Source organism: Anomalospiza imberbis, chromosome 15 (assembly GCF_031753505.1).
Source record: "Anomalospiza imberbis isolate Cuckoo-Finch-1a 21T00152 chromosome 15, ASM3175350v1, whole genome shotgun sequence".
Taxonomy (NCBI): Eukaryota; Metazoa; Chordata; class Aves; order Passeriformes; family Viduidae; genus Anomalospiza; species Anomalospiza imberbis.
Genome location: NC_089695.1, coordinates 2,613,014 through 2,625,859, shown reverse-complemented (window position 1 = coordinate 2,625,859; position 12,846 = coordinate 2,613,014). Strand labels below are relative to the sequence as shown.

The window sequence follows — 12,846 nt, the reverse complement described above, 5'->3', positions numbered from 1 at the left end:
AAGAATTTTCTGAGGGTAAAATCAAGAACTTGAAAGTTTGAAAAAGATTGGAATAGGAATTTGAGTTTTGTTTCCTCATTCTTGTTAGAGAATTCAGCGCTTTGTTGTTGGGACTTGACGCATATGACTTTCCCATATGTGTTAGAGCATTTGCATTCTCCGTTTTGCCCTTTCTCCTGCTCTCTGAAATGTGTTTGCACATTACCTTGCCTGTTCCTCTAGAGGAATGCCACCCTATCTAGAATTGCTGGCTGTTTGAATGATGTCTGTGATGCATGAAATACTCAGAAAGTTTCCCACTCGCTGTGATGAGCTGACGTTATAGAGTTTAACAGTGTAAATTGGTATGACTCTGGGTTTAGAAACTGAAAAATTATGTTAGACGGAAATAAAAAGAGCATCGTACCTCCTTTAGTGGAGACAGAATCCCTCGCAGAGACGTTCTTTCTGGGAAAGCCCTGTCAAGACTTTTCAGAATTGTGCGAGTTACTTTCCCAGTGTGTCCCTTGTCGGAAGCAATGTTGGGTGGGTACAGTTCCTGAGTGTGCAGATGCAGCCGGGAGAGTGTTCATTGGCATGCCCGTGCGGTCACCATCGCCCTATCTGCGCTCGGTTTCTCCTGCTGCGGGAGGAGGCTCTGTCCTTCTGGACTCAGCCTCGTCTTTAGGCTGTGCTGGCTCGGGCCGCGTTCCGTTCTTGGCCCGGCTGTCTCGGTGGGCTCGGAATCGCGGGCCGGGGCGAGCGGCAGCGCGGGCTGCGGGCGGCGGCGGCTGCAGTCCCAGCGCGCACCGCTGGGTGGTGCCCTCGGCCAAGGCGGCGCCGAGCGGCTGCGGCAGCGGAGGCGGCCGAGCCCGGACCGGCACAGCGCAGCGCAGCCCGGCACGGCACGGCACAGCCCAGCCCAGTTCAGCTCAGTGCAGCTCAGCTCAGCTTAGACCAGCGCAGCGCAGCCGGGCGGAGGTGGCACAGGCTGCGGAAGGGATTGCAGCCGCTGCCGGGACACCCCGGCTGCCTTACGGGCCGCCGGCAGAATCTGAAGCAGCGAGAGAAGACGTCCGCCTTCCACTTCGCCGCTCTCCGCGGGGAATCGCCCGGATCATCCGCGAGACCGACACCGGCCGCCGCCGCCGCCGCCGCCGCCGCGCCATGGCGCTCGCAAGGCAAGTGCTTTGTCTCTCTGCTTTCCTCTCGCTGCCGCACGCTCGCGCCGAGCCCATCCGCTACTCCGTAGCCGAGGAGGCGGAAAGCGGCTCCCTGGTGGGCAAGCTGGCGGAGGATGCGGGGCTGACGCCGGCGCAGCTCTCGGCTCGCCGCGCCCGCCTGGTCTCGGAGGACGGCCGGCAGCATTTTCGCTTCGACCGCGCCTCCGGCCGCCTCGTCGTGGCGGGGAGGCTGGACCGGGAGGAGCTGTGCGGCCAGTCCGCCACCTGCATGCTCCCCTTCGAGCTGCTGCTCTCCAACCCCCTGCAGTTCTTTCGGGTCGAGGTGACTCTGGACGATATCAATGACCATTCGCCTGTTTTCCGAGAAGATCGAGTCACTTTTAGGATCCCAGAAACTAGCGAGCCAGGCTCTCGTTTCCCGCTGGAGGCAGCTCACGACCTTGACATTGGCCAGAACACAGTCCAGGAGTACAACATCTCTCCAAAGAATGAGTATTTCAGTGTCTCCTATGGGAGTCGCATTACAGGCAAGAATTCTCTTTTGCTTGTTTTGGAAAAGCCGCTAGACAGGGAGGAGCAGGAAGAGGTGGGTTTCAGAGTTATTGCTGTGGATGGGGGCTCTCCTCCCAGAAGCGGGACCATCCAAGTAAACATTGTAATTCTGGATGTAAATGACAATGCTCCCATCTTCACAATGGAGGAGTACATAGGAAAGATTCTGGAGAACATGCCCGAAGGCTCTGTGGTTCTGACTGTGCTGGCAACTGATCCAGATGCAGGACTTAATGGGGACATCTCATATCAACTCAATGAAGCACTGGGTCAGAGCGACTCACCCTTTGTGATTGATCCTACAACTGGTGAAATTAAAATCACAAAACCTCTGGACTTCGAGTCAGAAGACTCTCACGAGCTCATTGTGAGGGCCACAGATGGTGGGGGCCTGTCAGCAATCTGCAAAGTGTTGGTGGAGGTGGTGGATGTGAATGACAATGCCCCAGAGCTGCTGGTCAGTTCCTTCAGCAGTCCCCTCCCCGAGAACACGGTGCCCGGCACGGTGGTTGCCCTGTTTGCGGTCAGGGACCGGGATTCCGGTGCCAACGGGAAGATCTCCTGTGCCCTCGAGGATCAGCTCTTCTTCTCCCTGCGGCCAGCCTATAAGAATTACTATGAGTTGGTGACAGTGAGCGCGCTGGACCGCGAGGAGACGCCTCAGTACGTCCTCAGTGTCACGGCAGCAGATGCGGGGTCGCCTCCTCTCACAAGCACCCAGACCTTCACGGTGGACATCTCCGATGTCAATGACAACGCCCCCGTCTTCAACCAGACCTCCTACACCATGTACGTGCGTGAGAACAACGTCCCCACGGTGTTTGTTGGGGCCGTCAGTGCTGCAGATGCTGACGTGGGGCTCAATGCCAAGGTGACCTATTCCCTGGCACCAGAGCAAGGGTCAGAGCGGCCCTCGTGCTCCTGCATCTCTGTGAACTCTGAGAACGGACACGTGTTTGTGCTGCGGCCCCTGGACTACGAGCACTTGAGGCAGACCGAGGTGACGGTCAGTGCCTCTGACGCGGGCTCTCCTCCCCTCAGAGCCAACGTCACCGTCCGCCTGGTCGTGCTGGACGAGAATGACAACGCACCGCTCGTGCTCTACCCAGCCCAGGACAGCAGCCCAGCGTCCAGTGAGCTGGTGCCCGTGTCGGCTGAGGCGGGCTACCTCATCAGCAAAGTGGTGGCCGTCGATGCCGACTCGGGACAGAACTCCTGGCTCTCCTACCACCTGCTGAGGGCCACCGACCCAGGGCTGTTTTCCGTGGCCGTCCAAAGCGGGGAGGTGCGTCTGAGGAGGCCGGTGACAGAGAGAGACAGCGTGAAGCAGAAGCTGGTTGTCCTGGTCAGAGACAACGGCAAGCCCCCGCTGTCAGCCACGGCAGCTCTGAGCGCTCTCCTGCTCAAGGACTTCTCAGACGCGCGCCTCCCGCACAGCAGCCCGGCCACAGAGGATCAGGACGGCTCCCTGACCACCTATTTAATCATTGCCTTGGTCTTTGTCTCACTCCTCTTCCTCATCTCCGCCACAGTCTTTGTCGCTCGCAAGGTGTGCAGGAGAAAGGAGCTGAAGGCTGGCCACGTGCTTTATGGTGCCGACAACTTGCAGAGCGGCCTGGCCGATGCAGCCGCTGCAGGGAGCCTGCCCCGCGCCTATTGCTACGAGATCAGCCTCACAACGGGCTCGGGCAACAGCGAGTTCAAATTCCTCAAGCCCATCCTGCCCAGCCTGCCCCCACAGCACTGCGCCAGGGGCCAGGGCCCGGATGAGGAACACGATCTCCCCTGTGTCCCTGTCAGCACAGAGGACATGGCCCCAGACAATGCTGGCACTCTCTCTGCAGGACACTTCAATGCTCTTTCCTTTAACTAACATGGGTTCTGCACAGCTGGAGGCTTCATGGCCCATGGGAGGAGGAGATCCATGTTGCAGCACCTGGCAATGGTTCCTCCAGAGAAAGTATGTTCCCAAATGGCATAGCCAATTTCATGAAAATTCCAAGTCAGTGTAAACTTTGTCTGCCTCTCCAAAAACAAAATTGCAGAATAAAAGATATGCTCTGATTCTCTTCCTCAGACAATAGTCTATTTCTCCTATGTAACTGCCCTTTCTGATAGGCTTTAATAATGCACTCCCAGATTTGCTCTTTGTCTCTTGCTCTCAGACCAGACCTTGGACTTCTTGTTCTTTTTATAGCTCAGTGGCACAGTTGCATAGACAAAGCTCACATTGGCTGAAATGACACAAAACCCTTTCCCCAGAGAAGCAAGGCCGTTCTGAATACTGTGTCATAATGTTCTGTTAGCATGGGGCTTTTTCTTTCTGGGTTTCGGATGTCTCTGTCTGACATGGGTGGGCTCTGTGTGTCACACCGTCTTGTCAGTATATCTGTCTGTATAGCCATGGTGCGTGTGCAGGTGCTTTGCTAATGCTGCCCACTGAAAGGGTGAATTTCTCCCATCCAGCCATTACAGTGCAGGCAATTCCAGCTCTGCCTGAAAGTAGACTGGACTTTTGATCCTTCCAGGGCAGAGCAGAGCGCGCTAAAACACAGCAGAGCAGCAAAACGCATAACAAAAGTCTTCCTTTGGCCTATAAGTGTGCATTTGTTGTTCTGTCTCCTTGCACTTGCCTTGGAAATATAGCAGTGACAGGTCAGCCTGTGTTTGGAGAGTGTATAACTGCACAGAGCAATGAAAACTTTTTCATCATCTCTGGGGGCATGAAAATCAAAGAATTTTCTGAGGGTAAAATCAAGAACTTGAAAGTTTGAAAAAGATTGGAATAGGAATTTGAGTTTTGTTTCCTCATTCTTGTTAGAGAATTCAGCGCTTTGTTGTTGGGACTTGACGCATATGACTTTCCCATATGTGTTAGAGCATTTGCATTCTCCGTTTTGCCCTTTCTCCTGCTCTCTGAAATGTGTTTGCACATTACCTTGCCTGTTCCTCTAGAGGAATGCCACCCTATCTAGAATTGCTGGCTGTTTGAATGATGTCTGTGATGCATGAAATACTCAGAAAGTTTCCCACTCGCTGTGATGAGCTGACGTTATAGAGTTTAACAGTGTAAATTGGTATGACTCTGGGTTTAGAAACTGAAAAATTATGTTAGACGGAAATAAAAAGAGCATCGTACCTCCTTTAGTGGAGACAGAATCCCTCGCAGAGACGTTCTTTCTGGGAAAGCCCTGTCAAGACTTTTCAGAATTGTGCGAGTTACTTTCCCAGTGTGTCCCTTGTCGGAAGCAATGTTGGGTGGGTACAGTTCCTGAGTGTGCAGATGCAGCCGGGAGAGTGTTCATTGGCATGCCCGTGCGGTCACCATCGCCCTATCTGCGCTCGGTTTCTCCTGCTGCGGGAGGAGGCTCTGTCCTTCTGGACTCAGCCTCGTCTTTAGGCTGTGCTGGCTCGGGCCGCGTTCCGTTCTTGGCCCGGCTGTCTCGGTGGGCTCGGAATCGCGGGCCGGGGCGAGCGGCAGCGCGGGCTGCGGGCGGCGGCGGCTGCAGTCCCAGCGCGCACCGCTGGGTGGTGCCCTCGGCCAAGGCGGCGCCGAGCGGCTGCGGCAGCGGAGGCGGCCGAGCCCGGACCGGCACAGCGCAGCGCAGCCCGGCACGGCACGGCACAGCCCAGCCCAGTTCAGCTCAGTGCAGCTCAGCTCAGCTTAGACCAGCGCAGCGCAGCCGGGCGGAGGTGGCACAGGCTGCGGAAGGGATTGCAGCCGCTGCCGGGACACCCCGGCTGCCTTACGGGCCGCCGGCAGAATCTGAAGCAGCGAGAGAAGACGTCCGCCTTCCACTTCGCCGCTCTCCGCGGGGAATCGCCCGGATCATCCGCGAGACCGACACCGGCCGCCGCCGCCGCCGCCGCCGCCGCGCCATGGCGCTCGCAAGGCAAGTGCTTTGTCTCTCTGCTTTCCTCTCGCTGCCGCACGCTCGCGCCGAGCCCATCCGCTACTCCGTAGCCGAGGAGGCGGAAAGCGGCTCCCTGGTGGGCAAGCTGGCGGAGGATGCGGGGCTGACGCCGGCGCAGCTCTCGGCTCGCCGCGCCCGCCTGGTCTCGGAGGACGGCCGGCAGCATTTTCGCTTCGACCGCGCCTCCGGCCGCCTCGTCGTGGCGGGGAGGCTGGACCGGGAGGACCTGTGCGGCCAGTCCGCCACCTGCATGCTCCCCTTCGAGCTGCTGCTCTCCAACCCCCTGCAGTTCTTTCGGGTCGAGGTGACTCTGGACGATATCAATGACCATTCGCCCGTCTTCCCCGAGGAACGAGTTACTTTTGACATCCTCGAAACGAGCGACCCTGGCACTCATTTCCCACTAGAGTTGGCTCAAGACCTCGATATTGGCAGCAACAGCATCCAGGCATACCGCATCTCACCTGAGAACGAGTATTTTACTGTCTCCTATGGGACTCGCGATACAGGCAAGAAGTATCTTGAACTGGTCCTGGAAAAGCCACTAGACAGAGAGGAGCATGCAGAGATGGGTTTCAGTGTTATTGCTGTGGATGGGAGCTCCCCTCCCAGGAGTGGCAGTACAGAAGTGAAAATTGTCATTCTAGATGTAAATGACAATGCTCCCCTTTTCACACAGGAGGTGTACATAGGAGAGGTTTTAGAAAACATGCCAGAAGGCTCTGTGGTTCTGACTGTCCTGGCAACTGACCAGGATGCAGGACTTAATGGGGAAATTTCCTACCAGTTCAGCCAGACAGTGGGACAGAGTGACTCTGCATTTGTGATTGATCCCACAACTGGTGAAATTAAACTCACAAAACCTCTGGACTTTGAAGCAGCAAACTCTCACGAGCTCAGTGTAAGGGCCAGAGATGGTGGGGGCCTGTCAGCAATCTGCAAAGTGTTGGTGGAGGTGGTGGATGTGAATGACAATGCCCCAGAGCTGCTGGTCAGTTCCTTCAGCAGTCCCCTCCCCGAGAACACGGTGCCCGGCACGGTGGTTGCCCTGTTTGCAGTCAGGGACCGGGATTCCGGTGCCAACGGGAAGATCTCCTGTGCCCTCGAGGATCAGCTCTTCTTCTCCCTGCGGCCAGCCTATAAGAATTACTATGAGTTGGTGACAGTGAGCGCGCTGGACCGTGAGGAGACGCCTCAGTACGTCCTCAGTGTCACGGCAGCAGACGCGGGGTCGCCTCCTCTCACAAGCACCCAGACCTTCACGGTGGACATCTCCGACGTCAATGACAACGCCCCCGTCTTCAACCAGACCTCCTACACCATGTACGTGCGTGAGAACAACGTCCCCACGGTGTTTGTTGGGGCCGTCAGTGCTGCAGATGCTGACGTGGGGCTCAATGCCAAGGTGACCTATTCCCTGGCGCCAGAGCAAGGGTCAGAGCGGCCCTCGTGCTCCTGCATCTCTGTGAACTCTGAGAACGGACACGTGTTTGTGCTGCGGCCCCTGGACTACGAGCACTTGAGGCAGACCGAGGTGACGGTCAGTGCCTCTGACGCGGGCTCTCCTCCCCTCAGAGCCAACGTCACCGTCCGCCTGGTCGTGCTGGACGAGAATGACAACGCACCGCTCGTGCTCTACCCAGCCCAGGACGGCAGCCCAGCGTCCAGTGAGCTGGTGCCCGTGTCGGCTGAGGCGGGCTACCTCATCAGCAAAGTGGTGGCCGTCGATGCCGACTCGGGACAGAACTCCTGGCTCTCCTACCACCTGCTGAGGGCCACCGACCCAGGGCTGTTTTCCGTGGCCGTCCAAAGCGGGGAGGTGCGTCTGAGGAGGCCGGTGACAGAGAGAGACAGCGTGAAGCAGAAGCTGGTTGTCCTGGTCAGAGACAACGGCAAGCCCCCGCTGTCAGCCACGGCAGCTCTGAGCGCTCTCCTGCTCAAGGACTTCTCAGACGTGCGCCTCCCGCACAGCAGCCCGGCCACAGAGGATCAGGACGGCTCCCTGACCACCTATTTAATCATTGCCTTGGTCTTTGTCTCACTCCTCTTCCTCATCTCCGCCGCAGTCTTTGTCGCTCACAAGGTGTGCAGGAGAAAGGAGCTGAAGGCTGGCCACGTGCTTTATGGTGCCGACAACTTGCAGAGCGGCCTGGCCGATGCAGCCGCTGCAGGGAGCCTGCCCCGCGCCTATTGCTACGAGATCAGCCTCACAACGGGCTCGGGCAACAGCGAGTTCAAATTCCTCAAGCCCATCCTGCCCAGCCTGCCCCCACAGCACTGCGCCAGGGGCCAGGGCCCGGATGAGGAACACGATCTCCCCTGTGTCCCTGTCAGCACAGAGGACATGGCCCCAGACAATGCTGGCACTCTCTCTGCAGGACACTTCAACGCTCTTTCCTTTAACTAACATGGGTTCTGCACAGCTGGAGGCTTCATGGCTCATGGGGGGAGTGGATCCTTGTTGCAGCATGTGGCAATTGTTCCTTCACAGTATATTTGTGTTTGGAGTTGGTTCAGACAACTTTTTTGAAATTATATTCCGAATATACAAAGTCTGCCAATCCAAAGAGCAACGACAGTTGTAAAATGGCAAAGGTTCTCTCACTTTTGTAGGAATTTGTTTCAGCTCCTTTACTGCCATTTCCAACAGGCTTTAACTGTATCGTTAGCACTCAGCTGTGTTCCTGTTTCTCTTGCTGTCTGAATAGTCATAGGATGTTTTTATTCTGAGCTTTATACCATGTCCCTGGTGGCCAAACAAATCATATCCTCACTGAAATGCAAAAAGCCATTTTTGAGCCTCAGGAAAGCAAGGAAGTTGCGAGTACTGGGACGCAGTGTCACGTGGGCACTAGGCCCTTCCTTGCCTGGATTCTGGATGTCTCTGTCTGAGATGAGGGCTCTGTGTGCTTTGCTTTCTTGTCGCTATGACAGACAAGACAAGCATGTCCATTCAGACACTGAATATCTGCAGATGCCTCAGTATTGGGGCCTGGGGGAGGTGCTCCCACCCAGCCATTGCAACTCAGGCAATGCCAGCTCAGCAGGGGAGGAGTTGATTTGGACCCATTCACAACAGCAGTCTCGCCTTCCCTATCTAGCTCTGAGCAGGGCAGCAAAATGCACAACAAAGTCTCCCTACGGCTTCCGAGAAGGGCTTGGGGGATCTGTCACCTCAGGATTGCCTTGGAAACACATGAGCACAAACAGGGTTAGGGTAGACTGTAAGTGAAAAGAGCTGTAGAAATATGTCCATTATCGTTGAAGGCGTTGAAGGAAAACTCCACAAATACTATAAATTATTGGAAGGAAGAGTAAAGAAGAACTTTTAAAAAAGACATTGAGATTGGTCTTTTCATTGTTGTTTCTGAATCTCAAGGCTTCTTGATGGCACTAGAAAGCTGTCCCTGCATGATTTATTTTCTGTGTTATGTCAGAGCATTTGCATTCCCATATTTGCCCTTTCTCCCCTGAAATGTACTGAACAATATACTGAGCCTGTTCCTCTAGAGAATGAAGTGCCACCCCATCTAGAATTACTGGTTGTTTGAATGATGTCTGTGATCCTCGAAATACTGGGATAGTCTCCCTCCCGCTGTGATGTGCTGAAGTTAGACAGTTTAACGCTGTAAATTAGTATAACCATGGGATTAGAAAGTGAAAAAATGTGTAAGACTGAAATAAAGAGAACACACAGACTCCTTTTGTGGAGAGAGAAGTCTTGTGGTGGCATTCTTTCTGGGAAAGCCCTGTCAAGACTTTTCAGAATTGTGCGAGTTACTTTCCCAGTGTGTCGCTTGTCGGAAGCAATGTTGGGTGGGTACAGTTCCTGAGTGTGCAGATGCAGCCGGGAGAGTGTTCATTGGCATGCCCGTGCGGTCACCATCGCCCTATCTGCGCTCGGTTTCTCCTGCTGCGGGAGGAGGCTCTGTCCTTCTGGACTCAGCCTCGTCTTTAGGCTGTGCTGGTTCGGGCCGCGTTCCGTTCTTGGCCCGGCTGTCTCGGTGGGCTCGGAATCGCGGGCCGGGGCGAGCGGCAGCGCGGGCTGCGGGCGGCGGCGGCTGCAGTCCCAGCGCGCACCGCTGGGTGGTGCCCTCGGCCAAGGCGGCGCCGAGCGGCTGCGGCAGCGGAGGCGGCCGAGCCCGGACCGGCACAGCGCAGCGCAGCCCGGCACGGCACGGCACAGCCCAGCCCAGTTCAGCTCAGTGCAGCTCAGCTCAGCTTAGACCAGCGCAGCGCAGCCGGGCGGAGGTGGCACAGGCTGCGGAAGGGATTGCAGCCGCTGCCGGGACACCCCGGCTGCCTTACGGGCCGCCGGCAGAATCTGAAGCAGCGAGAGAAGACGTCCGCCTTCCACTTCGCCGCTCTCCGCGGGGAATCGCCCGGATCATCCGCGAGACCGACACCGGCCGCCGCCGCCGCCGCCGCCGCCGCCGCCGCGCCATGGCGCTCGCAAGGCAAGTGCTTTGTCTCTCTGCTTTCCTCTCGCTGCCGCACGCTCGCGCCGAGCCCATCCGCTACTCCGTAGCCGAGGAGGCGGAAAGCGGCTCCCTGGTGGGCAAGCTGGCGGAGGATGCGGGGCTGACGCCGGCGCAGCTCTCGGCTCGCCGCGCCCGCCTGGTCTCGGAGGACGGCCGGCAGCATTTTCGCTTCGACCGCGCCTCCGGCCGCCTCGTCGTGGCGGGGAGGCTGGACCGGGAGGACCTGTGCGGCCAGTCCGCCACCTGCATGCTCCCCTTCGAGCTGCTGCTCGCCAGCCCCCTGCAGTTCTTTCGGGTCGAGGTGACTCTGGACGATATCAATGACCATTCGCCTGTTTTCCGAGAAGATCGAGTCACTTTTGACATCCCAGAAACTAGCGAGCCAGGCTCTCGTTTCCCGCTGGAGGCGGCTCAGGACCTTGATATTGGCCAGAACACAGTCCAGGGGTACAACATCTCTCCCGAGAATGAGTATTTCAGTGTCTCCTATGGGAGTCGGAGTAATACTGACAAATATGTTGAACTTGTTTTGGAAAAGCCGCTAGACAGGGAGGAGGAGGCAGAGATGGGTTTCAGTGTTATTGCTGTGGACGGTGGCTCTCCTCCCAGAAGCGGGACCATCGAGATCTCTATTATCATTCTAGATGTAAATGACAATGCTCCGAAATTCACGCAAGATCGTTATATTGCAATGGTTCTGGAGAACATGCCCGAAGGCTCTGTGGTTCTGACTGTGCTGGCAACAGATCAGGATGCAGGAATTAATGGGGACATCACCTATCAACTCAGCCAGACAGTGGGACAGAGTGACTCTGCCTTTGTGATTGATCCCACAACCGGTGAAATTAAAATCACAAAACCTCTGGACTTCGAGGCAGCCAAAACTCACGAGCTGATTGTGAGGGCCAGAGACGGAGGGGGCCTGTCAGCAATCTGCAAAGTGTTGGTGGAGGTGGTGGATGTGAATGACAATGCCCCAGAGCTGCTGGTCAGTTCCTTCAGCAGTCCCCTCCCCGAGAACACGGTGCCCGGCACGGTGGTTGCCCTGTTTGCGGTCAGGGACCGGGATTCTGGTGCCAACGGGAAGATCTCCTGTGCCCTCGAGGATCAGCTCTTCTTCTCCCTGCGGCCAGCCTATAAGAATTACTATGAGCTGGTGACAGTGAGCGCGCTGGACCGCGAGGAGACGCCTCAGTACGTCCTCAGTGTCACGGCAGCAGACGCGGGGTCGCCTCCTCTCACAAGCACCCAGACCTTCACGGTGGACATCTCCGATGTCAATGACAACGCCCCTGTCTTCAACCAGACCTCCTACACCATGTACGTGCGTGAGAACAACGTCCCCACGGTGTTTGTTGGGGCCGTCAGTGCTGCAGATGCTGACGTGGGGCTCAATGCCAAGGTGACCTATTCCCTGGCACCAGAGCAAGGGGCAGAGCGGCCCTCGTGCTCCTGCATCTCTGTGAACTCTGAGAACGGACACGTGTTTGTGCTGCGGCCCCTGGACTACGAGCACTTGAGGCAGACCGAGGTGACGGTCAGTGCCTCTGACGCGGGCTCTCCTCCCCTCAGAGCCAACGTCACCGTCCGCCTGGTCGTGCTGGACGAGAATGACAACGCACCGCTCGTGCTCTACCCAGCCCAGGACAGCAGCCCAGCGTCCAGTGAGCTGGTGCCCGTGTCGGCTGAGGCGGGCTACCTCATCAGCAAAGTGGTGGCCGTCGATGCCGACTCGGGACAGAACTCCTGGCTCTCCTACCACCTGCTGAGGGCCACCGACCCAGGGCTGTTTTCCGTGGCCGTCCAAAGCGGGGAGGTGCGTCTGAGGAGGCCGGTGACAGAGAGAGACAGCGTGAAGCAGAAGCTGGTTGTCCTGGTCAGAGACAACGGCAAGCCCCCGCTGTCAGCCACGGCAGCTCTGAGCGCTCTCCTGCTCAAGGACTTCTCAGACGCGCGCCTCCCGCACAGCAGCCCGGCCACAGAGGATCAGGACGGCTCCCTGACCACCTATTTAATCATTGCCTTGGTCTTTGTCTCACTCCTCTTCCTCATCTCCGCCACAGTCTTTGTCGCTCGCAAGGTGTGCAGGAGAAAGGAGCTGAAGGCTGGCCACGTGCTTTATGGTGCCGACAACTTGCAGAGCGGCCTGGCCGATGCAGCCGCTGCAGGGAGCCTGCCCCGCGCCTATTGCTACGAGATCAGCCTCACAACGGGCTCGGGCAACAGCGAGTTCAAATTCCTCAAGCCCATCCTGCCCAGCCTGCCCCCACAGCACTGCGCCAGGGGCCAGGGCCCGGATGAGGAACACGATCTCCCCTGTGTCCCTGTCAGCACAGAGGACATGGCCCCAGACAATGCTGGCACTCTCTCTGCAGGACACTTCAACGCTCTTTCCTTTAACTAACATGGGTTCTGCACAGCTGGAGGCTTCATGGCCCATGGGAGGAGGAGATCCATGTTGCAGCACCTGGCAATGGTTCCTCCAGAGAAAGTATGTTCCCAATAGGCATAGCCAATTTCATGAAAATTCCAAGTCAGTGTAAACTTTGTCTGCCTCTCCAAAAACAAAATTGCAGAATAAAAGATATGCTCTGATTCTCTTCCTCAGACAATAGTCTATTTCTCCTATGTAACTGCCCTTTCTGATAGGCTTTAATAATGCACTCCCAGATTTGCTCTTTGTCTCTTGCTCTCAGACCAGACCTTGGACTTCTTGTTCTTTTTATAGCGCAGTGG

The 12,846-nt window shown here is 56.7% G+C and overlaps 3 protein-coding genes across 3 annotated transcripts; all 3 read left to right on the top strand.

The window, feature by feature from the left end:
* Nucleotides 1-1,110: 1,110 nt before the first annotated feature.
* On the top strand, nt 1,111-3,632 carry LOC137482891 (protocadherin beta-15-like). Its single transcript, XM_068205523.1, has one exon. It carries the CDS (start codon nt 1,147-1,149, stop codon nt 3,586-3,588), a length of 2,442 nt encoding a protein of 813 aa, XP_068061624.1. The 5' UTR covers nt 1,111-1,146; the 3' UTR covers nt 3,589-3,632.
* A 1,926-nt stretch (nt 3,633-5,558) lies between these two features.
* Nucleotides 5,559-8,052, top strand: LOC137482805 (protocadherin beta-15-like). The gene has a single exon (XM_068205395.1). It carries the CDS (start codon nt 5,595-5,597, stop codon nt 8,034-8,036), a length of 2,442 nt encoding a protein of 813 aa, XP_068061496.1. The 5' UTR covers nt 5,559-5,594; the 3' UTR covers nt 8,037-8,052.
* Nucleotides 8,053-10,030: 1,978 nt separating this feature from the next.
* LOC137483325 (protocadherin beta-15-like) lies at nt 10,031-12,514 on the top strand. The gene has a single exon (XM_068206312.1). It carries the CDS (start codon nt 10,073-10,075, stop codon nt 12,512-12,514), a length of 2,442 nt encoding a protein of 813 aa, XP_068062413.1. The 5' UTR covers nt 10,031-10,072.
* The last annotated feature ends 332 nt before the right edge of the window (nt 12,515-12,846 follow it).

Coding starts and splice junctions, on each gene's coding strand:
- LOC137482891 (XM_068205523.1), top strand. CDS start 1,147: ATGGCGCTCGCAAGGCAAGTGCTTTGTCTCTCTGCTTTCCTCTCGCTG.
- LOC137482805 (XM_068205395.1), top strand. CDS start 5,595: ATGGCGCTCGCAAGGCAAGTGCTTTGTCTCTCTGCTTTCCTCTCGCTG.
- LOC137483325 (XM_068206312.1), top strand. CDS start 10,073: ATGGCGCTCGCAAGGCAAGTGCTTTGTCTCTCTGCTTTCCTCTCGCTG.